Here is a 26508-nt window from a genome sequence, read left to right as displayed (position 1 = left end):
ATGTTTTATAAGAATTTTTTATTAAATACTCTTGTGTTATTTCCTAGACTTTTTAGTGTTTTCTTCCCCTACATCTGTCAGCCTTTTCCTTTATCGTGTTCTAGTCAGTTACCTGCTGCAAGCTGAGTAAGTGCTTGAGTTTACATTCTAGATAATGGTCTGGTACCTATTCAATTTGATTTAAAAAATTCTGAGGGGCTGGCCCAGTGGCATAGTGGTTGGGTTCATGCGCTCTGCTTCGGCAGCCTGCGGTTCGCCTGGTCAGACCCTGGTCGTGGACCTACACACTGCTCATCATGCCATGCTGTGGTAGCATCCCACATACAAAAAGAGGAAGAGTGGCAACAGATGTTAGCCCAGGGTCAATCTTCCTCACCAAAAAAAAAAAAGAAAATGAAATTTCTCCTGAAAAAGCTCATACATCCAAGATAGAAATGGTAGAAATCTGATTTGTGGTCTGTAGGAGCTGGACATAAAATAGCTGATAGCCAAGTTCTCTGGGAATCTACTAGGTTAAAAAGTGTTTTGAAATAACCAATAACAAAGTAAATTTTTAAAAATAAACTTTGCCTCTAAGAGGAGGAGGAATGTCATCCTTGTTCGTTTAAAACAGAAATGTTGCACAAGAACAAGGAAGTCTCCTGTATGCCCTTCACCTAGATTTGCCATTTGTTAACATCTGGCCCCCCTTGTTTTCTCCCTCTACTGCTATCTGTGTAATTTTTGATGACTCTTGCTTAGTAATTTTGGGCTGCTATAACGGAAGACCATAGACAGGGTGGCTTAGAAACAACAGAAATTTATTTTTCATGCTTCTGGAGTCTGGAAAGGCCGAGATCAAGGTCCTGGCAGATTTGGTGTCTGGTGAGAGCCAGCTTCCTTCTCGCTGTGCCCTCACAGGGCAGAAGGGACGAGAGAGCTCTTGGGGGTCTCTCGTGTAAAGGCACTAATCCCATTCATGAGGGCTCCACCCTCATGCCCTGTTCACCTCCCAAAGGCCTCACCTCCTAATACCAGCACGTTGGGGGTTAGGATTTCAACTGAGGAATTTCTGGGGGGGCAGGACAGAAACATTCAGTCTATAACAAATCTCTTGAAAGGTAAGTTGCAGACATTAAAACCCTTCATCTCAAATGTTTAGGTGTGCAGCTGGAGAATGAGAATTTTTCAACCCAAGTTCTTTTTTTACATACTTAATAAATAGGGAAATCAGTGTGTTGTTAATGTAGCGGATGTGTTTCCCACTGCGCCTGCAGCGGGATCTACTTTTTAAAAAATTCAGTCTGCCCTTGCTCTAACTCCATCTGTATTTTTTAAGACTGGCACCTGAGCTAACATCTGTTGCCAATCTTCTTTTTTTTCCTTCTCCCCAAAGCCTCCCAGTATACAGTTGTATATTCTAGTTGTAGGTCTTGTATATTTTGAAAAGAATGTACCACAGGAGCTGCAGGCATTTCCAAATTTGGAGTTTCAGCAGCGTCTGAGCTACGATGGCAGCAGCACTGAATTAATGAACTCATTTTCATGGTCACTATACTGGAGACAATATCACCCAGCAGATTCATTTTAATGTCTGTCAAAGAACTGGTCGTATACTTAAATACCTTAATTCCACGCAGATTGACGCTGGTGAAATCATCACGTATTCTGGCTGATACCCGGTGTTTTCTTTCCATCCCATTCTCCCTCACCCTCCCCTTTGGAACTAAAGGAAGAGGCATTGACAACAGATGAAGTGACAACCCACAGTGAGACTGAGACGCCTCCTAAGCCACCGTCTAGCACCTTGTCAAAAGGTGTAGATTCTCATGCCGACTGGGGTGATGGCATTGAGGATGCTTATTTTTTGGAAGCTACTGAAGATGCTGAGCTGGCAGAAGCTGCAGAGGATGGGCTGCTCAGTTCTAACAGTGGAGCGGATGAAATTCCCGATGAACTAATTCTAGAAGTGTTAGGAGAGTAGCTAATTAACTGTGGACACTTGCACAACAAGCCTGTAATTTGCCTGAAGACAGATTTAATAACAGACATAGTAACTTATTAAACTTATTTATATCAACTAAATTTTATCACTTTGCTTTCCAATTCTTGTTTATTGAAGTAAACCAGTTTTACTGAAAATTGGCTTTCGTGTATTTAAACTCAGTAGAAATCTCCTTATTGGTTAACCAAAGTTAGTCTATGTTGCATCAACTTAGTTTTGCATGTTTATTTATAGGTTAGAACTCTTTTATATGTCTGGGGCTGATTAGGTGTCAACATTTATTTTTTATTTTTCCTTTTTCTCCCCAAAGCCCCCTGGTACATAGTTGTGTGTGTGTGTGTGTGTGTGTGTGTGTGTGTGTGTGTGTGTGTGTGTGTGTGTGTATATATATATTTTTTTTTTTTAGTTGTGGGTCCTTCTAGTTGTGGCATGTGGGATGATGAGTGGTGCCATGTCTGCACCCAGGATCCGAACCGGTGAAACCCTGGACTGCTGAAGTGGAGCGCACAAACTTAACCACTCAGCCACGGGGCCGGCCCCAGGTGTCAATATTTTAAAACTTATTATTCAAGACACTAACAATTTAATTATGGCCTCTAAAACTACTATACAATCAAACTGATGCCACTTAACATTGTTCACTCACTTAATTTGAATGGCAAAGTAATATTAAATATTAAAATGGTGACAAGGCCATACAACCACTCTGAACCATTAGACAAGTTTACTTTTTATTGTTATGGCAACATTCTCAGATATTAAAAAAAAAAATGCTCAACTCAACAGTAATAAAGTTTGGGGTTTTCCTCCCAATCTTCTTAGTGGAAAAATGAAGTAAAAACATATATCTTCCCTTTTAATTTTTCAAAAAGAATATTTATAAAAGTATAGTTTCAGAAGGCAACAGATAGTAGCATGAGGCCGATCTTTATGAAGGTGCATTTTCGTAGACTGGCCTCATTCCTAGTCAAGCAGCTTCTCTAATTGACGGTTGATATTTTGCAGGTGGTTTTCAGCTCCCAAAAGGGTTCTTGCTTTGAATAACAGGGCTGGAAGGCTGGATGAATCATACTGTTGAAGGAAAATAATTTAAGTTAACAAATATCAAAAACTTTTATAATCTATTTTACATAGCTCAATGTTATGACGAAATGCCAATTTTAATAGAGCTTTTCATAAACTACTCTTCATTTTGGCAACTAGGACTATTAAGAAAATTGGTTTTTATCCATTTCCTTTGATAAATAACGTTGCACGGGAACTGCTCTGCAAAGCTTGAGCTGATCTCATCCCAGAAGACCAGCTGGTTTAAAGAACTGTGGCATCTGAATTATTTAAAACAGAATCATTCTTGGGACAGGTCCAGACCTGGTTTGGGCAAGTGCACTAGAGCTCTGTGGGGCCTGCTTGATCTCAGGCCTATTTTAAACACAGAAAACTGAGACATTCACCTTCACCGCAAAACTGACAAAATGAGAACACCAGGTCCATAAAAGTTCATGAGAAAAAAAAATCTATCTAGAAAAATTATTTATTGGGAAGATTGACTAAATGTCTTAAAAGTTGCCAATCCAAATGTTCTTAATGATTAAAGACAAAATTAGATACAAACCCAACATAAAATAGAAAACAAAACCCTACTCATGATTTTGAAAAATTAACAAAGCCAAACTTCGTATTGCAAACTGTGTCTAAGGGTGAGTGACTGAATTCCCCTTACAGAATTTTATCATACTTATGATAGTTTAATGTTTCCAAGGTTGTTTTCTTAGAAATGAAAATTAAACAGAAAAGCTGTCACACTACGACTACCACCCACCTAATAATGGAATTCTTTTGGGATAGAAGCTACCACATTACTATGGAATTCAGTTCAAAAGATATTGGAGAGCCCAGTGTTCCAGCTGCCAGGGGCACATGCTCTCAGGGACGGGTGAGGGGAAGAACTTACAGTTGCTGCTAGATTTTTAGTTTGGGAAAAGACGTAAGACTGATAGCCAAATATCTGCACTCTATAAAGCATCAAGGATAGATGCTGCCATGGAAGTACGAAAGGCACCGAGGGCACGCGCAGGACGGGATGTTATAAGAGCAGCGCGTTCCAAACAATGCAGAGTCACCATAGCAAGTTTTCACCCAAGTTAGGCTGTTCACATTCAATCAGTGCTACCACTAATTTCTCCAAGTTTAGTAACCAAATCCCCAACTCCACATAAGCTTTAGACTAGTTGGGTACTGTCACAGAAAAAGGTAATTAAAAACATTCTATTTCCAGATCTCTAATATATGAACAAACCTTAGGCTCAGGAGAATTAACTTTTAGATCAGTGTCAAAACCTTAAAATTGAATTTAGAAGTAAAAAATACAAGTGTGATCATAATTATACATTTTATATAAAATTATATTAGGGAATACAAATTATGTTTTTTTCTGTAACTTAAACATTTCTATTAATCTGAGCTGGTTATCATAACAGTAGCAAAGTCTGCAGCAAAAATCCAGAAGCAACTACAAAATTTATTAAAACAGTAACATACTACACTTTTCCCTACTATATGCCCTTTTTATGTTTCTCAGCTTCTAAAATTACACCTATGGGCCAGCCCGATGATGTAGTGGTTAAGTTTGCACACTCCACTTGGGCAGCTTGGGGTTCTCAGGTTCAAATCCTGGGCATGGACCCATACACCACTCATCAACCCATGTCCTGGTGGCGTCCCACATACAAAATAGAGGAAGATTGGCACAGATGTTCGCTCAGGGCCAATCTTCCTCACCAAAAATTAAAAAATAAAAAAAAAATACACCTACTATTTATATGGGATAATGGCTTGTTTTTAAGATACAAAAGATACTACAAACATGGGCTGAACAAAGAACAAAAGAGCTTGGTCTCTGTAAAACATGTCTGAGCAGTCTTATGTTGATGACAATTTTAATAAGTAAAGCATCATTGCTCACTTGAGATTTGTACACAGAGGATTTCCTTCCCTTGATGAAATGCAGTTCTCTGAAGCATAAATACCTTAATAAAATCAATGTTTCTGGATTTTTCTGTACTCCTCCAGCCTTAAGTAGCTAAAGAAGTGATGATATAACAAATTTTCACCAATTTATGTGATGCTGTTCTGGGTAAACTAATGTTGCATCTACATTTCCTTCTCTTTCTCCTCAAAGCTTCTGGTCCTCTAGCATGCAAACGCCCTCTATCTTCTGAAGGACGGTGAGAAAAGTAAAACCCAAAGTTACCGTTTCCTTTACATTCGGTTCTTTCTGTCGAATATTGGAATAATCTTGATGAAGCTGTTTTAAATTAGATAAGAAATATTCTGCATTCCTCAGGGAAGATTTTCTCTCCTTAAGTTCATCATATTTTATTTGTAGTTGTTTCAGCTGTGGTTCTAACCTGAAAATAAACAAAAAAATATTTTTCCCCAAAATAAATGACATATAATAAACGGTAACAGCCTGCAGCGTATGAGACTAAGTACACTGAGTGAAAGAAGAAACAATGGGGGACGTGGAGTAGATGGCTTAAGATATCTTTGGCTATGACATTACAAACGTATGAAAGAGTCTACGTTTCAATTTAAAATATAGAAAAAAACCTCTGAAATACAATATACAATGAGTAATTAGCAGTGAAACCCACAGAGGACCATGCCTGCCTTCCATATCCTAAAATTCATCAAGTCATTGTTAGGGTCTTGGGAACTAGTGAATTAGAACATACGCTTAGTTGACATTTTAGAGCTTCTGGCAGGAATACCCAGGCATTGCAGTTGAACAGCAAAAGCAGGGACAAAAAGCCTCCCCTTTTCCCCTGCCTCTTCTCAAAATCTTGCCCATTTCCAAGATCCAGTAAAACGAGTGGAAAACTGCCACAGTGCCTGGAGGAAAGATGTGTCACCTTGGGCACACTGCTTCCTCTCAGTGGCTTCGTTTTGTAACTATAAAATGACAAGGGACACTTTGGATTTTACGGGCCAGTGAATAAAAGGAGGGGGAGAGGTGCCAATTTTTTATTCTCACAAATAAAGACGTAAAAAGCAAGCATCCCTAACATGATTTGTACGCTGAACAAAGGCAGCGTTCTGTAAACTCCCTCCTCTTTGCCAGGGTTGCGGTCAGGAATGCAGGCATCAGAGCCTCGCCCCCACTTCCCAGAGGTGACTGTGGGCAATTACCTCCCCATGTGTAGGTTTTCCACATGTAAAGTTAAAATAATGATATACCACATTTTTTTTTTCCATGCCTTTTCAAAATATACTTTTCAACTTCTAAAATTATATCTAGAAAAGGCACAAAAGAGGCTCATCTTTAAGACATGTCTGAGTCTTATTATGTAGCCATAGTAACCTACCTCACAGGATTATGATGACCAACGAGTTAATATATAAAGCATTTAGGACAGTGCCCAGCACACACAGGAAGCTTTTTAAGCATTAGCCATCATTATTATAGTATCTTTGACATTCTTGTTTATGCCTGGCCAGTGAAAGCTTTATCTTGGGCCAGCACTTGTCCATAGACTAGATTTGGAAACCAGTGGACTAGACAACCAATTTCTCCCTCTTCTAAAGTTCTGTGGCAGTCTCTTCTTTAAAACAGTACTTAATTACAGGCTGTCTTTTCTGATAATACCACTTTCTCAAGCTATTTTAAAGCTCCTTAAGAGCAGAGAGCATATCTGCTACAGCCTATCCTCCCACTGCTTTACTGCCAACCCTCCAGCTCACACAGGATCCTGACTGTCTAGCAGAGCACCAGAAAACACTGGTTGGTGGAGCGCTGATGCAGCGTACTCCAGTCTTCCTGAGCAGACCACGGCGACCCCCCAGCAAAGTCCTCCTGGTCCAACACTTGGGGATGGACTCACAAGAGTGCCCCACCAAGGTCTGTATTTCAACAATAACAACATTAACAAGAACTTAGCACTGACACAGCACTTTCTGTCTATTTATTCATTTAATTCTCACAACACCCTGTGAGGTGTAGGTAATATTATACTCATTTACAAATGAGGGAACTAAGACCCTGGGAGGTCAAGTAACCTGCCCAAGGTTGCACAGCCAGTAAGTGGCAGAGCCTGGATTCAAACCCAGGTAGTCTAGTTCTGGAGTGTATGCACTAAATCTCTCATTAGGCTGCCTCTCAGGCCAGAGCTGAGAGATCTGATGGCAGATAGGTGAGTGCTGAATTCTCCTGTGCTGAAAGCTTCTCCAACTTGGCAGCACACCCTACCTTCACTGAGCTTCCAAGCTCAAAGAAAACCTGGATCTTAATTCAACACAGCAGCAAGTCCTGCTAGCCCCACAGGACGTTGTAAATAAATCCTTACGGCTGAGTTCTCAGAGGATGCTGATGTCTTACCGGAGCAGTTCATCCTGGACTTCAATCAAACGCTGCCTTTTCTTTTCAATATCTGAAATCACCTAAGTAACGCAATAGTTTGTTAAATTGATTTTGTACATGTTTGAGCACTGCCAGGTACACTGTGCCACGTGGTGGAAATACAGTGAGAAACAAGACAGACCCCCTTCTTACCATCACGGAACTTTGGTCTACTAGGGAAGCCAGATACGACACACACACAATACGGAATTACAGCTCATCATGTGTGCCATGTAGGAAAAGAACGGGGAACTTGGAAAAAGAAGGGCAGCGGTTTCTACTCCAAGATAACTTGGAAGAGGAAGTGGGGACCAGACCTTTACTACCCTGTGAGCTATAAAGTAAGGAGTTTCCATTTTATCTAGGTACACTAGGAAAATGTTGAAGCGGGGGAGTGTCATCATACAGTTTGCATTTTAAAAACGAGCATTTCAATATAATAAATTTTATTATCAGCATCACTTTTAATGACTACCTAATATTCCACTGCTGGACATTCAGACTGTAATCACTTACTTACAGGCAACACAGCATTGACCAGTAAGAGATTAAAACTCACACAAAGAAAGGCTTTGAAGGAAAATGTGTGTGTTTCAAATCTATTTCTATTATAAATGTAGAGAGGGTGCTGCTCTTCTCCTAGATTCATGTCAGTTTAGGGCTGGAACCTCAGAGGTCACTTGGTCCAACCACAGACAGATGGGGAGGCAGCGCCTAGTGTTGACCAGCTTGTTCCTGGTTGCACATCGAGTCGTGTGCAGTTTTCAAAAAGGTGGTACAACATTGACATAGCAGAACCAGGACAAGAAATGAGGTCTCCTGACCCTTAATCTAGTGTTGTTCCCAGACTGTCCTTTTACCTGAGACAGTTATTTATTCTAAAAGGTTTTGCTTTTTGACATCCACAAAAGCAATAAATATATATTACTTAATCCTTATCCATATAAGTGGTCATTTTGGGCTTGAGAGCCATTTTTTGGCTGACTAGGATCCTCATTCCTTTGACTACATTATCAGTATTCAACCACAAGATCAACCAAATAAAAGCCTAACTAAAAATAAGAAATCTTACACAAACTCTGAAGGTCATAAAACCCAGAGTCAATTTACTTAACTCTATGTCTGTCAGTGTTCTAACAACTATAAGCTCCTAATCATAAGTGATTTACCTTAGCATTCTTCCTTTTCAGAGTCTTCAACATCTGGACTTCTTTAAGCTACACAAAACAAAAATAATTATTCATATGCATTTTCCAAAATTAAACGTTTATAGTTTACAATATATCACATTTAGTTTAAAAACATGTGAAATACGGATCATTCTAATGAGAGCTTCACCACATTACCAGCAAATGCAAGCTTTTCTAAGATGCTGCCTCAGGATTATTAAAAAAAATTTAGACCACCAAATTTATGTCAATGAACTTACCACTTTGATGAGTTCTTCTTTCATATGAGAATGAAATTTGTTGATGGTTTCCTTACAAATTTTAGGTCCCATTTTTTGTCTATAGCAAAATAAAAAAGAAAGAAATCAAACTAGGTGTCCTAAAGGATTTTGAAAGGTGTGTTTCATTTGCTCATTAGCACACCAACAAATACACACAGTTTGGCACATGCCATTTTGAATATCTAAGATGGCATGGTCAGCTTGCAGCCTGTTCTTAGGCTTAAAAAAATACTGGAAATGTCTCAACAAAAGAAAAAAAACAGGAAATATTTTCTCCTAAACCTCAGGTATGTGGTCAGCTTAACTGCCTGACACTGGCCACATCCACAGGTGATATCAAGAGATGTGGAAATTTTTACAGCCAACCCCAGTCTTTTCCTGCTGTTTGATCCAATGACCGGAATACTTCAGCCCCTCCCTCCCTGCCTGCTAACAACTGGAGGAATAATTATATGAGACATTTGCACTAACCAACAAGTAAGCAGCCAAAGCCAGCCATCCAGTTTTTCATAAACTATAATGCTGACCCAAACAAACTGGTTCCTCGCATCAGGGAGCAGAGAGTCCAGTCTCCCAGTTTGGCTCCCTCATGGCTGGACGGCAGACCCATAGTGACTGTGCAGCAGCAGCAGACATTCTGCCAGGGCAGCTGTTAGACCCCTACTCTGCCTCGGCACAGTAGGATACTATAATTTAAAACGTCCTTTTAATTGAAAGTAATAAAAAATAAACAAGGCTAAGAGTTGTTTTTTGTAAAGATCAACAAAATTGACAAATCCTTAGATAGACTAAGAAAAAGAGAAGACAAAATCAGAAGTGAAGGAGGAGACATTACAACTGATGCCACAGAAATAAAAAGCACGATAAAAGATGACTATGAACAATTATATACTGACAAGTTGGGTAACCTAGAAGAAATACATAAATTTATAGAAACATACAACCTACCAAGACTGAATCATGAAGAAATAAAAAACTCTGAACAAACACATAGCTAGTAAGGAGATTGAATCAATAATCAAAAACCTCCCATCCAAGAGCCCAGGACAAGATGACTTCACTGGAGCATTCTACCAAACATTTAAAGAAGAATGAACACCAGTCCTCACACTCTTCCAAAAGACTGAAGAGGAGGGAACACTTCCAAACTCATTTTATGAGGCCAGCATTACCCTGATACCAAAATCAGACAAAGCTACTACAAGAAAACTACAGACTAGTATTCTTGATGATTATTGATGCAAAAGTCCTCAACAAAATACAAGCAAACAGAATTCAACAACATATTTAAAAGATTATACATCATGACCAAGTGGTATGTATTTCTGGAATGCAAGGATAGTTCAACATATGAAATACAATGTAATACATCACAATAACAGAATGAAGGACAAATGCCACCGGATCATCTCAATCGATACAGAAAAAGTATTTGACAAAATTCAACACCCTTTCATGACAAAAACTCTCAACAAACTGGGAGTAGAAGGAAATTACCTCCACATAAGGAAGGCCATATACCAAAAGCCCACAGCTAACATCATACTCACTGGTGAAAAATTGAAAGCTTTTTGCTCCCAGCTCAGGAACAAGACAGGGATGCCCTCTCTTGCCACTTCTATTCAACATAGTACTGGAAATCCTAGCCAGAGCAATTAGATAAGAAAAAGAAATAAAAGGCATCCAAATTGGAAAGGAAGAAGAAAAATTATCTTTGTTCACAGATGACATGATCTTATATGTAGAAAACCCTAAAGATTCCATCAAAAAACCCTGTTAGAACTAATAAACAAATTTCAGCAAAGTTGCAGGATATGAAACCAACACACAAAAATCAGTTGCATTTCTACATACTAACAATGAACAATCTGAAGAGGAAATTAAGGAAACAACCCCATTTACAACAGCATCAAAAAGAGTAAAACACTTAGGAATAAACTTAATCAAAAAGGTGAAATATTTGTACACTGAAAACTACAAAACATTGTTGAAAGAATTTGAAGACAATACAAATAAATGGAAAGACATCCCATGCTCATGGACTGGAAGATTTAATACTATTAAAATGACTCTGAAGCAATCTTCAGAGTCAATGCAATCCCTAACAAATTCCCAATGGCATTTCTTGCAGAAATAGAAAAACTCATCCTAAGCTTCATATGGAATATCAAAGGACTCCAAATAGCCAAAACAGTCTTAAGAAAGCAAACCAAAGTTGAAGGCCTCACACTTCCTGATTATAAAACATAGTACACAGTTACAGTAACCAAAATAGTATAGTACTGGCATAAAGACAGACATACAGACCAATGGAACAGAATAGAGAACCTGGAAACAAAGTATCTCATAAACGGTCAATGATCTTCAACAAGGGTGTCAAGGCTACACAATGGGGAAGGGAAGCTCCTTCAACAAACAGTGCTGAGAAAATTGGATAGCCACATGCAAAAGGGTGAAGTTGGACCCTTACCTTACACTATATACAAAAATTAACTCAGAATGGATTAAAGACCTAAATGTACAATTTGAAACTATAAAACTCTTAGAAGAAAATATAGGAGAAAAACTTCAAGACATTGGTATTGGCAACAAATTCTTGGATTTGACACCCAAAGCATAGACAACAAAAGAAAGACAAATGGGACTACTTCAAACTTAAAATCTTCTGTGCAGGGGCCAGCCCCCAGCACAGTGGTTAAACTTCCACGTGCTCTGCTTCAGTGTCCTGGGTTCATGGGTTCGGATCCCAGGCGTGGACCTACACCACTCGTCAGGCATGTTGTGGTGGCAACCCACATACAAAATAGAGGAAGACTGGCATTGATGTTAGCTCAGGACTAATCTTCCACAGCGAAAAAAAACAAAAACCTTCTGTGCAGCAAAGGAAACAATCAACAGAGTGAAAAGGTGACCTATAGAATGGAAGAAAATATTTTCAAACCACGTCTGGGATAAGGGGTAATATCCAGAATACATAAAGAACTCCTACAACTCAACAACATAACTCAATTAAAAAATGGGCAAATGACTTGAAAACCCACTTCTCCAAAGACGTATAAACAGCCAACAAGCATATGAAAAAGCGCTCAACATCACTGAACATCAGGAAAATGCAAATCAAAACCACAATGAGATATCATTTCATACATATTAGGATAGCCACTATCAACAAAACAGAAAACGACAAGTGTTGGTGAGAATGTGGAGAAACTGGAACCCTTGCGCACTGTTTGTGGGACTGTAAAATGGGGCTGCTGTGATGGAAAACAGTGCAGAGGTTCCTCAAAAACTTACAAATAGAACTACCTTTTGGTCCAGCAACCCAACTTCTCAGTATATATCCAAAAGAACTGAAAACAGGATCTTGAAAAAATATCTGCACACCCATGTTCATTATTCACAAAAGCCAAGGGGTGGGTGGATAAAGGGATAAAGAAAATGTGGTATATACATACAATGGAATATTATTCAGCCTTAAAAAAGGAGGAAATCTTGTCATATGCTACAACATGGATGAACTTTGAGAACACTATGCTAAGTCAAATAAGCTTGTCACAAAAAGAAAAATATTGCATGATTGAACTTACATGAAGCACCTGAAGTAGGCAAACAGAAACAGAAAGTAGAATGGCGGTTGCTAGCGGCTGGGGGTGGATGCTTGTGGGGAACTGTTGCTTAATGGGTAAACCATAGAGCTTGTTTTGCAAGATGAGAATGTTCTGGAAAAACTTCCTAAGAAGGTGCATACAGTTAACACTACTGATACGGTACACTTAAAAATGGCTAACAGAAACAGAAAGTAGTCAAACAGAAACAGAGAGTAGGAGGGTGGTTGCTAGGGGCTGGGGCGGAGGGAGAAATGAGAAATTGTTGCTTAATGGGTACACCGTAGAGTTTCAGTTTTGCAAGATGAAGAAGTTCTGGAAAAAGCTTGTGACAAGGTGCATACACTTAACACTTCTGTTAATGTGTGCTTAAAAACAGTTCGGATGGCAAATTTTATCTTTTTTTTTAACTTCAATTAAAAAGAAAGTATTTCTATACTACGCACTTATCAGAATAACCAAAAAAAAAAATAGTGACAACACCAAATGCTGGCAAGGATGCAGAGAATCTGGATCACTCATATACTGTGGAAAACAGTTTGACAGTTTCTTACAAAACCAAACACACAATTACCATAACCTAGTAAATGCACTCTCAGTCATTTATCCCAGAGAAATGTAAACTTATATTTACACAAAAACTGTATATGGATGTTCATAGTTGTGTATTTGCAATTGCCAACAACTAGAAAGAACCCAAATGTCCTTCAGCAGGTGAATGGTTAAACCCTGGTACATCCATACCACGGACTACTACCTAGCACGAAAAGGAACGGACTACTGACACACACAACAACATTGATGCATCTCCAAAGAACTATGCTGAGAGGAAAAAGCCAAGCCCAACAGGTTACATAATGGATGGCTTCATTCATATAACACTTTGAAATGACAAAATTATATAACTGGAGAACAGGTTAGCGGTTGCCAGGGCTTAGGGACGGGATGGGAGATGGTGAGAGGGAAACGGGTGTAGTTATAAAAGGGCAACATGAGGACACAGGCAGCAGCAGGACACGAAGATCCTTGTGGTGAGGGAACTAATTTGTATCTTCACTGGTGGTGGGCACATGAACCATTATAAAATTACATAAAACTAATCACACACAAACGAGAATCCAACTGAGGAAATCTGGCTAAGATCAGAGGATTGTATCAACAGCAATATCCTGGATGTCACACTGTACTATAGTTTTATGAGATGTTATCACTGGGGGAAATTACATTAAAAGGTACACGGAATCTCTATTATTTCTCCCAACTGCCTGTGACTCTACAATTATCTAAAAAGAAAACACGACTGAAAAAAGAATAAAGATGTAACTGGTTATAACACACTGAATTAAAGAAATAATTCAGGAATAAAAACGTATTTCTATACACCCATGTTCATCTGGAGCATGAGTCACAATAGCCAAGAAGTGGAAGCTACTCAAGTGTCCACTGACAGGTGACCAGATAAACAAAATGTGGTATATTTACAGACGGAATATTATTCAACCTTAAAAAGGAATGAAATTCTGACACATGCTACCCCATAGATGAACTTTGAGAACATTATGCTAAGTGAAATAAGCCAGCCACGAAAAGAAAAACACTGCATGATCCCATTTCTATGAGGTATCTGAAGTAAGCTCTTAGAAACAGAAAGTAGACTGGTGGTTGCCAGGTGGTGGGGGGGAGGGGGGGGCGAGGAGGGAAATTGTTGTAATGGGTATACCAGAAAGTTTCAGTTTTGCAAGATGAAAAAGTTCTGGCTATCTGTTGCACAACAATAGAACATACTTAACACTACTGACCTGTGCACTGAAAAGTGGTTAAGATGGTCAATTTTGTGTTATTTGTATTTTATCACAATTAAAAATTTAAAAATACATCAGCCCCATCTTTAAAAAATTATTTGTAATATAAATGTGAAATCATGATTTTAAGATGTTAAAAACACTGAAAAAGTTAGAAAAAATGGTCATGCCTTTCTGCATAGGGCTTATAATGATGATAAATTAGTGGATTCTACCAACCAAAGTGGTAGTGGTCTACATATGATATCCAGATACAGCTCCTTCAAATTCTAGTGCTTTAAAAATCTGGTCACCTCCCTACCGATAACTGAGTCAGCTACTGTATATTCTAAGTTTGTGATGTTTGTATTTCATGGTGTATTTCCCTACTTAAACACATTGATAAACTGCTTACAATCAGTAAGTCTGTTAACAAAAAACTGTTCAAGTGTTAAGTGCCAGGTACAGGATACTAAAAATAGCAGACCCTGGGGCCAGCCCTGAGGCGTAGTGGTTAAAGTTCCAGCCACCCGTTTGGCAGCCTTGGCAGCCGAAATTCGCAGGTTCAGATCCCAGGTTTGGCCTACTCCACTCATCAGCCATGCTGTGGAGGCATCCCACATAAAAAAAACTAGAGGCAGACTGGCACAGATGTTAGCTCACGCCTAATCTTCCTCAAGCCAAAAAAAAGGAAGACTGGTACTGGACGTTAGCTCAGAGTGAATCTTCCCCATGGGGGAAAAAAAAGCAGACCCTCAAATACTTAACTTGATTTTGAAAGAGTGAAGCTTTCCATGTGGTTGAGGACACTTTATGTCAAGAAGATAAAATGAGATCAGTGATTCACCAGAATTACTTGGTATGAAAAAATACAAAAGTGTTTTATAATTTTAAAAGTCTAATGAAAATACTATGCCTCTTCTAAATTGTTTCATACATCAAGAACCTACTATGTTAAAAGGCAAGATAATGCCATTTTCCCTGAAACATCAGCGTCTATAATAAATCTTTTCTTCCCTTAAAGAGATTTATCATGGGAAAAGGACAACACAACCAAGATGGTCTTGGGTATGTTAAGAGAACTTCTGTACCCGTTTTAACAGCAAACTGGCTCTGGAACATACACTACAAAAGAACACAACAGACACTTCCTATAATGAGGAGTTAGCATAACAGGCTGGCTCCTTTTCCCAAAATCAACCTCAGAAGAACTACAGAGGGACACTCCCCAAATGGAGGAAGCTGTGAAAACCCCTGAGGGGTGAGGGGAAGAGGTGATTAGAATGGGTGAATTGGCGTGGAGGGGTGGCTGTGACCCAGGGCAGGAAAAGAGCTGTTGAGGTGGGTTCCTGCTTCCTCCCCAGCACTGAGTCGTGCCTCCCTGACACTGCAGCGACTCAGACCTCTATCCCCGTGTGATCTAGAGTAAAACCTGGGCTGTGTGTGTGTGAGGCCTGGAGAAAACAGCTAGAGACTGACCAACTTGGGGCAGTTGTTTCCTCAGCCTTCTCCTGCCAAATCCCCCAGTGCTGGAGAATGAAACCTAAGGAGTATATCTCCTCCTAATGCTACTTCTCTCTGCGGGGCAAAGGGTGAAGCCCTGACCTGACAGGTTATTTTGTGGGATGAGTGACTGAGTCGTCCCACCCTAGGACTCATCCACCCCCATTGCTTGCACCCACAGGAACTGACAGGGATGGAGGTGTGGCCTTCCCTTATACACAGTCTGACAGGGAAGCTGACAGCCCCAAGGGAAAATAAATTGATAGGCTGGAGTAGCAAGACACTGGAGGAACACGACCATTTCAAAGGGAAAGCAATTTATTAGACCAGAAATGCTATCAGAAGCAGGGATTTCACAATAGATGATCCCGTCATTTGAAATTAGCCTAATAAATATTCTAAAGGAGATACTAGCAACATAAAACACTAATATAAGACATAAAAAGGAACCAACTATTAGATATAAAAAGAAAAATAGCTAAGAAGTCAACAGATGGAATAAGTGACAGAATAGATATATCTGAGAAATAAATTAGCAGATTTCTAGTTTCTAGATCGAGGAAATCTCCTTGAAGAATGAAGCAAAAGACAATGCTATAGAAATAGAGAGGATAAAAATATTTTTAAATTTTTGGAATTAAAAAAAAGCCTTAGATTAAAAAAGTCAGATCCAATACAGTGAAATTTAAGAATATCAAAGACAAATATTATAAAAGCTTATACAGGGAGAGAAAGAGCAGATCACATACAAAGAAACAAGACTTAGACATCAAATCAAATTTTCCAAATCAACACTAGATGCAAAGGACGACAAAGGAGTAGTCATTCCAAAGTATTTAAGGAAACGATTTAGAGCCCAGAATATTAGATCCAGCCAAATTCATTCAAATTCAAAGGCGTGATCAAAATCATCAGAAGGATTTAGAAGTGTTACTACATAAAGAGCCACACTGAAAAGTGTTGGATGAAGCATTTAAATAAGAGAAGAGACATGTGCAGAGGATGTTGCAAGAAATATATCAAGTAAAGGTGATCAACAAAATATCTTAGTAACATCTGTTGCTATCTGAGAGAGAGAGAGAATAAAAAAGACAATTTGTCTCAACCCAGAATTAAAAGTGCCTAGGTATTATAAACGTGATGGAGTTTGGGGTGGGGGAAATGGAGAGAAGACCAAGAAGTAAGACAGCTTGCCAAAGTTCTAATCTTATTAGGGGGGCATTATAAGTTTTATTTTTCAAAAAAAGTTGGAAAGAGGGGCTGGCCCCGTGGCCGAGTGGTTAAGTTCGCGCGCTCCGCTGCAGGCGGCCCAGTGTTTCGTTGGTTCGAATCCTGGGCGCGGACATGGCACTGCTCATCAAACCACGCTGAGGCAGCGTCCCACATACCACAACTAGAAGAACCCACAACGAAGAATACACACAACTATGTACCGGGGGGCTTTGGGGAGAAAAAGGGGAAAAAATAAAATCTTTAAAAAAAAAAAAAGTTGGAAAGGATTAAAAACATCAAAAAATACAACAAAAAGGGGCCAGCCCAGTGGCACAGTGGTTAAGTTCACATGTTCCACTTTGGTGGCCCGGGGTTCGCCAGTTCGGATCCCAGGTGCGGACCTACACACCACTTGGCAAGCCATGCTGTGGCAGGCATCCTGCATAAAATAGAGGAAGACGGGTACAGATGTTAGTTCAGGGCCAGTCTTCCCCAGCAAAAAGAGGAGGACTGGCAGCAGATGTTAGCTCAGGGCTACTCTTTCTCAAAAAAAAAGAAAAAATAGAACAAAAAAATTTAAAAGAGTAAAAACAATACATCAATACATTATTCCAAATATATTGATAATTACGATAAACGTAAATGGACTAAAGTCAATAGGTGAAATTCCAAGATGGACACATTGGATTGAAAAAGATTTTATAAGAAATATTAAAGTTTAAAGTCAAAGATTGGAAGTAAAAGAAAGTAAAAAGAATGTAAAATCTGGCAAATGCTAGCAAAGGAAATCTAGCAACACTATCTTAGTATCAAATAAAATAGATTTTAAGACAAAAGAATTTTTAGCAATGGAGACGGTCACTACTTAAGGATAAAATGTTCAATCTACAAGACAGAGCAGTTTTAAACATGATGTCCTAAGAAAATAGTCTCTAAATACATATAAGCATAAATTGACAGGGGTACCAGGAAAAACTGAATAATACTGATTCTACATAGATCCAATAATTAGAGATTCTATATAGACACACTAATTAGAGATTCCCCATGGATTATGAGCTAGGCTATAAAGAAAGTCTCAAAGTTTGAAAAAAAACCCAAAAAGGTAACACCAGTCCATGAAATGTGACCACAACATATTTAAGTTAGAAGGTTAATACAAAAATATAAATTATGGGGCTGGCTCCATGGCCAAGTAGTTAAGTTCGTGCACTCTGCTTTGACGGCCCAGGGTTTCATCGGTTCGGATTCTGGGCACAGACATGGCACTGCTCAGCAGGCCATGCTGAGGCAGTGTCTCACATGGCACAACCAGAGGCAATCACAAGTAGAATCTACAACTATGTACTGGGGGGCTTTGGGGAGAAGAATAAAAAGAAAAAAAGAAGACTGGCAACAGTTGTTAACTCAGATGCCAATCTTTAAAAAAAAGAAAAATATACATATATAAAAATTAAAAAGTCACATATTTGGACATACAAAAAATACTACTAAATAATTCACAAGATTAAAGAGAAAATTATAACGGAAACATAAAAATATGTAAAACTAAATGATGATGAAAATACTACATATCAAAAGCTGTGGATGAGCAAAAGTGGTATTTTCAAGAGAAATTTCTTAGGTACATATATCACGGCATCAAAGACTTACTTATACTCTAGGAGGGTTTTCTCAAATGCAGACAAAACAACATCTAACTCCATGATGTCACTGGTTTTCTTTCCTTTTAGACACCAAATGTGTCCACAATCGGAAATATCTAGAACATTAAGATAAGTCAATTTAATATACTGCTTATCAATAACTTGGGTCTGGGTCTGGGGTTCTCAAAGTCTACAACAAAAATCGTCCCTCCAAACTGCTAAAGCAGCCACAGAAGAAGAAGCACACAGGAGACGTCCTCACTCCTGCCTGTCTCTGCACATCTCACAGACCCGTCCACTCGTCGCTCTCCGTCTCCTTGGCTCTCCTGTTTCGGCTGACGCAGCCTAAAGCGCTGCTGCCTCTTAACGGCCTTGCTGTGCCCTTAACTGTCTGCTGTCATCCAGCACTACTGGTGACAGTGCTCTTCTTGCTAACTGTATTTTCTTAATTTTAATCTACCAAATAGGTCATTTCTAGAACACATAAAGGTCACTCAGTGTACTGATCTAGACAGTTGTAACAATATATAGTAAGAGATTATCTAAACTCTGGTACGTTTGTGAATGAAACATTACACATTCGTTAAAATGGTATTGTAGAATACTTAACGACAAGGATATGATCCCACTTAGGGTGAGAAAAACTCACTCAAAGGATTGACCAGTACAGACCAAAAAACATGGTGGTTATTTTTGGGTGATAGAATTGCACGGTATTCTACCTTTCTTTCCATGCCCACTAAATTCTCTAAAATACACATTTTTATAACAAGAAAAATAAATAACTTATCTTTAAAAGAACTGACGGAAAGAGAGAAAATGCTTTATCTTACCAAACATTTTCAATAAATGTTTTATTCATGTCAATAAAAATGAACAAAATAACATGGATGAATCTCAAAAAAAGTTACACCAACTAAGAGAAGCCTTATACAAAAGAGAACATATTGCATGATACGTGAAAAGAGTATATATACGATGTGATGAAAAATTAAAATGGATTAATAGATGGGTGATAAAGTATAATAAAATTTAATAGTAAAATCTAGGTGGTGGGTATATGAATATCGATTGTAAAATTCTTTCACCTTTGTTGTATGTTGAAAATTTTCATGATAGAAGCTGGAAAAAATCAGTTACTCCAAAGTCACATATTTTGAACTTTTTAAAGTGGCAATTTTACATACTTACAATTTACTACTTTAACAAATTAAAAAAAGAAATATGTTTTTTTAATGAAACTCTTGAATGAGTGTTAAATATAAAACGCTATTCTGTACCTGAGTCTCCGGCTTCACTTCTTGATTTCTTCCTTTTGCCATGAAACACCTCCTTTCTCTGAGTTTTCTACAAAAAAATACAGCAAAGTATTTTGTTTAAGAAAAGTTTTCTTTCTCTTAAAACAATGATTAAGAAGGCAATATTATGAAACACTGTCAGTTAATATTTTAGCTATAATTCTCATTACTTCTAAGTTAATATGCTATATAAATTATCTAAATTAACATAAGGGAACACTGAAAAAAACTAAACTGTCTCAAAATAAAAAGTAAATAAAACTTTCAGTTGGCTTTTAAAAGTGCTTGCTTTGGAGGAAATTGAACTTTTACATTACTTAAGATAATAATGTGTGGAATCAGCTCAATTTCTGTTCCAAGCTATGATGAAGTAACAGCTTCTGAACTAGCCCCACTGCCATAAACAAGCACACGATGGGAGGAGGGGGTGACGACTTTGCTTAGGCATTGGGCAAGAGGCAAAACAAGACCAGGGAACTCAGAAGGTGAACCCTACGCTCTGCCCCTCCAGACCTGGGACCACTTCCAGACAGCAGCACAGCAAGCTAAGTCCAAGCAGAGCATCATAACCCCGCTCCACTGAGCAGGCAGAAGTCAGAGCACAGCAGCTGAAGCACTTAGAAAAAGCTGCTCAGAGGAGAGCATCAGAAGTCCAAGTGGGGGTTATCCAAAAGTCCTTGACTGATACTCCACATGTGCAGAGTGACACCACATCTAGTTTACTTCAAAGCAGCTCTCATGGGATTAAGAAGATAACAGGTAACAGAGGACAGGCAATGCCAAGAGAAATTGGATGTATAAAATGCAGACACCTCATTAATGACTAGTTAACACCTGTCTATCTAGCTGAGCTAGTAGAAAGACCAAAATTTAGGGGTAAAAATCATACTCTAGAGCATGTAATCTCAAAGACGGCAATACTGTTCCCAAAGCCTAGGGAGGGAAATCTATTCCTTGTTTCTTCCAGCTTTGGTGGCTGTGGCATTGTTTGGCTTGTGGTCACAGCACTTCAATCTCTGCCTCTGTTTTCATGTCGCCTCCTCCTTGCATGTGTCTGTCTAATCTCCCTTCCTCTCCTATAAGGATACTGCGATGACACTCACAGGCGACCCACATAATCCAGGATAATCTCCTGGAATTAGGACTCGGACATATCTTTGGGGGGCGCCATTCAGCCCACCACACACGGGCTTAACTACAGATCGTAAAAGGCAAAAGAATGGTCAGTGAAATTGTAGACAAGGCAATAAAAATGTATCCAATTGGCAGATCAGAGAGAAAAGGAGTTTGGAAAAAAAAATGATCAGTGTGTCTCAGGAACCTCTATGACAATACCAAACGCTCTGAAATATGTATAAGAAGAGTTCCAAAAGAAGAAACGAGCGAGAATGGGGTAGAAAACTTATACTCGAAGAAATAATGAGACTGAAATTTTCCCAACTTACAAATCCAAGAAGCTCAGTAAACCCCAAAGCAAGATAAAAGCATATCACAGTTAAAATGCCAAAAACCAAAGATAAAGAGAAAATCTTGACAGCAGCCAGAGAAAAAGGACACAGTAAATACACTTGGGAACAATGACAAATCTCACAGACTTCTCATCAGAAACAACAGAGATTGAAGACAACAGAATGACATATTTAAAGAGCTGACATAATGACATATTTAAAGAATAAAACTGCAAACCTGGTGGCACATAGGACTGTCAGAGGGCAGTAAAGGGAGCAGATCCTAACTGCACTGCGGATTTCATCAAGAACGCCACCCAGGAGCTGCTAGGGACACCTCACCTGTGGATCCCAATTGGCCCATGGGCACCCCCAGCGCTCCATGCCTCACCAATACAGACCGCCTCACCAATACAGACCCCGACTTTGTGGTCGGCTCCCTATGCACACTCCTGAAGGCAGTGGCAAGAGCGAGCCTTGGCAGATGGCTAGTGACCACATACAAAAAGCTGGCCCAAATCTGTGGGCCAGGGAGAGACCAAAAACTTGAGCTTTAGTGCCACCTTTGGGAAAACAAAAGGGAGGCTGTCACACTCGGCCTGTTGTGTTACAAGATCAAGAGAAGGCATACAAGCTTAAGAATTCTGCCACAAGAGGGAGCAAGAGGCATGGAGAAGGCGTGCACAGAAGGTCTGAGAAAGTCTCAGAATCCCCAGGGCTGACGGAAAGTATTTCTCTCCCACAGGCACTAGTAAAGATGTGAGGAGGTGACTGCTACTTCAAATGCAAGACAGCAATGCAAAACTTCAATGAATGTGAAAAATCAAGCAACCATGACACCAAATGATCACAATAATCTTCCAGTAATCAATCTCAAAGACATGGAGATCTGCAATTTCACCAATAAAGAATTAAAAATAGCTGTTTTAAGGAAACGCTACAAGATACAAGAGAACACAGAAAGACAATGCAAGAAAAGCAGGAAAACAATACACAAACAAGACAAGAAGTTTAAAAAAGAGACAGAAATCACTAAAAAGAGCCAAAGAGAAATCTGGAGCTGAAGAATACAATGAATTCAATTAAAAATGCAACAGAGAGCATCAATATCAGAACGAATCAAGCAGAAGAAAGAATCTGTGAGTCAGAAGACAGGAACTTTGATGTTATCCAAATAGAAGAACACAAAGAAAAAAATGAAAAAAAGAGTGAAGAAAGCCTACGTAATCAATAGGATGCCAACAAAAGAAACAATTTGCGAAATATGGGAGTTCCAGGAAGAGAGGGAGAAAGAAGCAGAGTTTTTAAAAAAAATAATGGCTGAGAACTTCCCAAATCTGGTGAGAGATTTACATATCCAAGTTCTGACGCTCACAGCTCACCAAACAAATTTAACCTAAAGAGATCCTCTCCAAGACACAAAACTGTCAAAAATCAAAGACACAGAGAGAATCCTAAAAGCAGCAAGAGAAAAGAAGCTTGAAACTTACAAGGGAACTGCCATAAGGCTATCAGCAGATTTCTCAGCAGAAACCTACCAGGTCAGGAGAGAGGGGAAGGATATATTCAAAGGGCTCAAAGAAAAAAACTGGCAACCAAAAACACTCTATCTGGCAAAGACATCCTTCAGAAATGAAGGAGAGACAAAGACTTTCACTAGTAAACAAAAGCTGAGGGAGTTCATCACCACAAGGCCTGCCTGACAACAAACGCTGAAAGGAGATCTTTAAGTTGAAGTGAAAGGACGCTAGTAAGTAATATGAAAGGTGAGCACAGTCCTGAGCTAACATCTGTGCCAATCTTCCTCTGGTAAAGGTGAGTATACAGTCAAATTCAGAATACACTAATACTGTAATAGGGTGGTGTGTTAACAACTTAACTCTAGTATAAGGGTGAAAGGACAGGAGTATTAAAAATAATTATAGTGACAATAATTTGTTAATGAATACACAGTAGGAAAAGAGGTAAACTGTGACATCCAAAAAAAAGGGGAGCAAAAGGGTAGGGTTTTTATATGTGATCAAAGTTAAGTTGTTATCAGCATAAAATAGACATAGATATTATAAAACTACTTTATATATAACTATGTATTTATACACAACTATAAATATGTATATTTATATACAGTTACATCTAACTACAGATACGTATATGCCTTATATAACCTTCATGGTAACAACAAAGTAAAAACCTACAGTAAATTCCCAAAAGAGAGAGAATCAAAGCTTATCACTACAGAAAATCATCAACGAAGAGAGGAATAAGGGAAGTACAAGACAGCCAGAAAACAATAAGATGGCATTAGCCTTTATTTATCAATAATTACTCTAAACGGAGTGAATTCTTCAATCAAAAGGCATAGAGTGGCTGGATGGATAAAAAACAAGACCCAACCATATGCTGTAAGAGACTCACTTCAGCCTTAAGGACACACATAGGCTCAAAGTGACGGATGGAAAAACATATTCCATGCAAGTGGAAACTGAAAGAGAGGAGGGGTAGCTATAATTCTATCAGACAAAATAGACTTTAAGCCAAAAATTGTAACAAGAGACAAAGAAGCTTATTATATAATGATAAAGGGGTCAATTCATCAAGAAGATAAAACAATCATAAGTATATATATATATATATATAAAGCAAAAATACTAAATATATTAAGCAAATACTAACATGTTTGAAGGGAGAAATAGACAACAATACAGTAATAGTAGGGAATTTCAATATCTCACTTTGTTTTTTTTGAGATTACTCAAAAGATTAAAAACTCAACTACCATATATGATCTAGCAATCCCACTTCTGGGTATATATCCAAAGAGAATGAAAACAGGATCTCAAAGAGATATCTGTAATCCTATGTTCACTGTAGCATTATTCACAATAGCCGAGATATGGAAACAACCTAAGTGTGCGTCTATGGATAAATGGAGAAAGAAAATGTGTGTATATATATACAATGGAATATTATTCAGTCATGAGAAAGAAGGAAATTGTACCATTTGTGACAACACGGATGGACCGTGAGAGCATTATGCTCAGTGAAGTAAGTCAGAGACAGACAGATATTGAATGATATCACTTCTATGTGGAATCTTAAAAAGCTGAAGTCATAGAAACAAAGAGTAAATGGTGGTTTCCAGTGACTGGCGGGTGGGGGAAACAGGGAGATGTTGGTCAAAGGGTACAAACTTCCAGTCATAAGATGAATAAGTTCTAATAGTCTAATGCACAGCATGGCGATTATAGTTAACAGTACTGTATTTACTTGAAAGTTGCTAAAAGAGTAAATCCTAAATGTTCTCACCTCAGAAAAGATGGTAATTATGTGAAGTGATGGAGCTGTTAACTAATGCTACTGGTAATCATTTTGCAATATATAAGTGTATCAAATCAACACATTGTACACCTTAAATTTACATAATGTTATATATCAATTATATCTCAATAAAGCTGGAAAAAAAATAAAGACAGGGTTGAAAGTAAATGGATGAAAAAAGATTTACCTTGCAAAGTAAGCTGCTGGGGCTAGATGAATATCAGACAATATAGATTTTAAGACAAAAAAGTATTAGAATTAAAGAGGAAATTTTCATCATAATAAAGCCATTCATCAAGAAGACAAACAACCTTAAATAAGTATGCAATTAAAAACAGAGCTTCTGTACTTTAGATAATAGTATTATATCAACATTAATTTTCTGGTTTTAATCAATGTACTTTGGCTACATAAGATGTAAGAATCAGATGAAGCTGGGTAAAAAATCTGTGAGAACTCCCTGAACTATATTTGCAACGTTTCTATAAGTCTAAAATTAAAAAACAAATAAGATAGCTTCAAAATTCATGACACAAAAGATCAGAGAACAAAAGAAAATCCACAAAACTGCAATGTTAAAAACCACATATCTGACAAAGGGTTAATTTCTAGACTATGTAAAGAACTCACACAACTCAACAACAAATAAATAAACAACCCGATCAAAAAGTGGGCAGAGGATATGCACAGACATTCTTCCAAAGAAGATACACAGATGGCCAACAGGCACAAGGAAAGATGTTCAACATCACTAATTATTAGGGAAATGCAAACCAAAACTACAATGAGATATCTCCTCACACCCGTCAGAATGGCTATAATTAACAGGACAAGAAATAACAAGGGTTGGAGAGGATGTAGAGAAAAGAGAACCCTCATACGTTACCGGTGGGAATGCAAACTGGTTTTGCCTTACGGAAAACAGTATGGAGATTTCTCAAAAAATTGAAAATAGACATACCACACGACCCAGCTATCCCACTACTGGGTATTTATCCAAAGAACGTGAAACCAACAATTCAAAGAGATTTTGCACACCCCTATGTTCATCACAGCATTATTCACAATAGCCAAGAGATGGAAGCAATTCAAGTGCCCATCAATGGCTGAATGGATAAAGATGTGGTATATACACACAATGGACTGCTACTCAAGCATAGAAAAAGACAAAATTGTGCCGTCTGTGACAACATAGATTGACCTTGAGGGTATTATATTAAGCAAAATGAGTCAGACAAAGACAAATACCATATCATTTCACTCATGTGGAAGATAAACAAACACAGATAAGGAGAGCAGACTAGTGGTTACCAAGGGGAAGGGGGTGAGGAGAGGGCAAAAGGGATAAAGGGGCGCATATATATGAGGATGGACCATTGGTGGTAAACATGATGCAGTCTATACAGAATACTAATAATAATGTACACCTGAAATTTCACAATGTTATAAGCCAGTATGACCTCAATAAAAAAAAGACTATAAGGAGAGATAATATCTGAGCCACACTGTCAATCAACTTGGCCTCAGTTGACATTCACAGAATATCATACTGAACAACTGTAAATTCAAGTTTACATGGCATGTTCACCAAGACAGACCCACAAGAGGCAGAACAACATGTATAACATGCTTCTATTTGTGTAAAAAAGGGGAAATTAAAAGAAGAAAACACATTCGTACTTGTTCGTATGCGTAGAAGGAAACTCTGGGAGAATACATAAGAAACTAGTTATAAACTTACCTATGTGCATATTCAGTGGGTGGGGAAGGTGGAAAGTGGAAGATGAGGTGGCAGGTATAGCTTATTACACTTAGAAAAATTTGTGAACAAGAGGGTGAATTATTTACTCAAAACACTAAGCCAAGTG

General features: G+C 38.4%; 2 protein-coding genes across 22 annotated transcripts in view; one reads left to right on the top strand and one right to left on the bottom strand.

The window, feature by feature from the left end:
- The window catches only part of PRIMPOL (primase and DNA directed polymerase), a 40295-nt gene extending 38178 nt beyond the window's left edge, over window positions 1-2117 (top strand). For 15 of the 20 annotated variants that reach the window (XM_070500025.1, XM_070500019.1, XM_070500027.1 and 12 more), the window contains one exon: window positions 1712-2117. In XM_070500025.1, the coding sequence (XP_070356126.1) occupies window positions 1712-1963 (252 nt within the window). In that variant the 3' untranslated portion in view covers window positions 1964-2117. Of the gene's footprint in view, window positions 1-1619 lie in introns of all 20 variants that reach the window. The other 5 variants (XM_070500023.1, XM_014839502.3, XM_070500022.1 and 2 more) reach the window with 1 other exon arrangement.
- Window positions 2118-2388: 271 nt separating this feature from the next.
- CENPU (centromere protein U) overlaps window positions 2389-26508 on the bottom strand; it is a 39169-nt gene continuing 15049 nt past the window's right edge. Inside the window, exons 7-13 of one of the 2 annotated variants that reach the window (XM_014839505.3) lie at window positions 19857-19923; window positions 18584-18692; window positions 8809-8887; window positions 8549-8596; window positions 7359-7420; window positions 5235-5391; window positions 2389-3055 (exon numbers count right to left, since the gene is read on the bottom strand). In XM_014839505.3, the coding sequence (XP_014694991.3) occupies window positions 2948-3055; window positions 5235-5391; window positions 7359-7420; window positions 8549-8596; window positions 8809-8887; window positions 18584-18692; window positions 19857-19923 (630 nt within the window). In that variant the 3' untranslated portion in view covers window positions 2389-2947. The remainder of the gene's footprint in view (window positions 3056-5234; window positions 5392-7358; window positions 7421-8548; window positions 8597-8808; window positions 8888-18583; window positions 18693-19856; window positions 19924-26508) is intronic. The other variant, XM_044760577.2, reaches the window with a different exon arrangement.

This window comes from Equus asinus, chromosome 27 (assembly GCF_041296235.1).
Source record: "Equus asinus isolate D_3611 breed Donkey chromosome 27, EquAss-T2T_v2, whole genome shotgun sequence".
Lineage (NCBI taxonomy): Eukaryota > Metazoa > Chordata > Mammalia > Perissodactyla > Equidae > Equus > Equus asinus.
The sequence above is the reverse complement of the archived record's forward strand: the minus strand, read 5'-3'. Positions and strand labels throughout refer to the sequence as shown.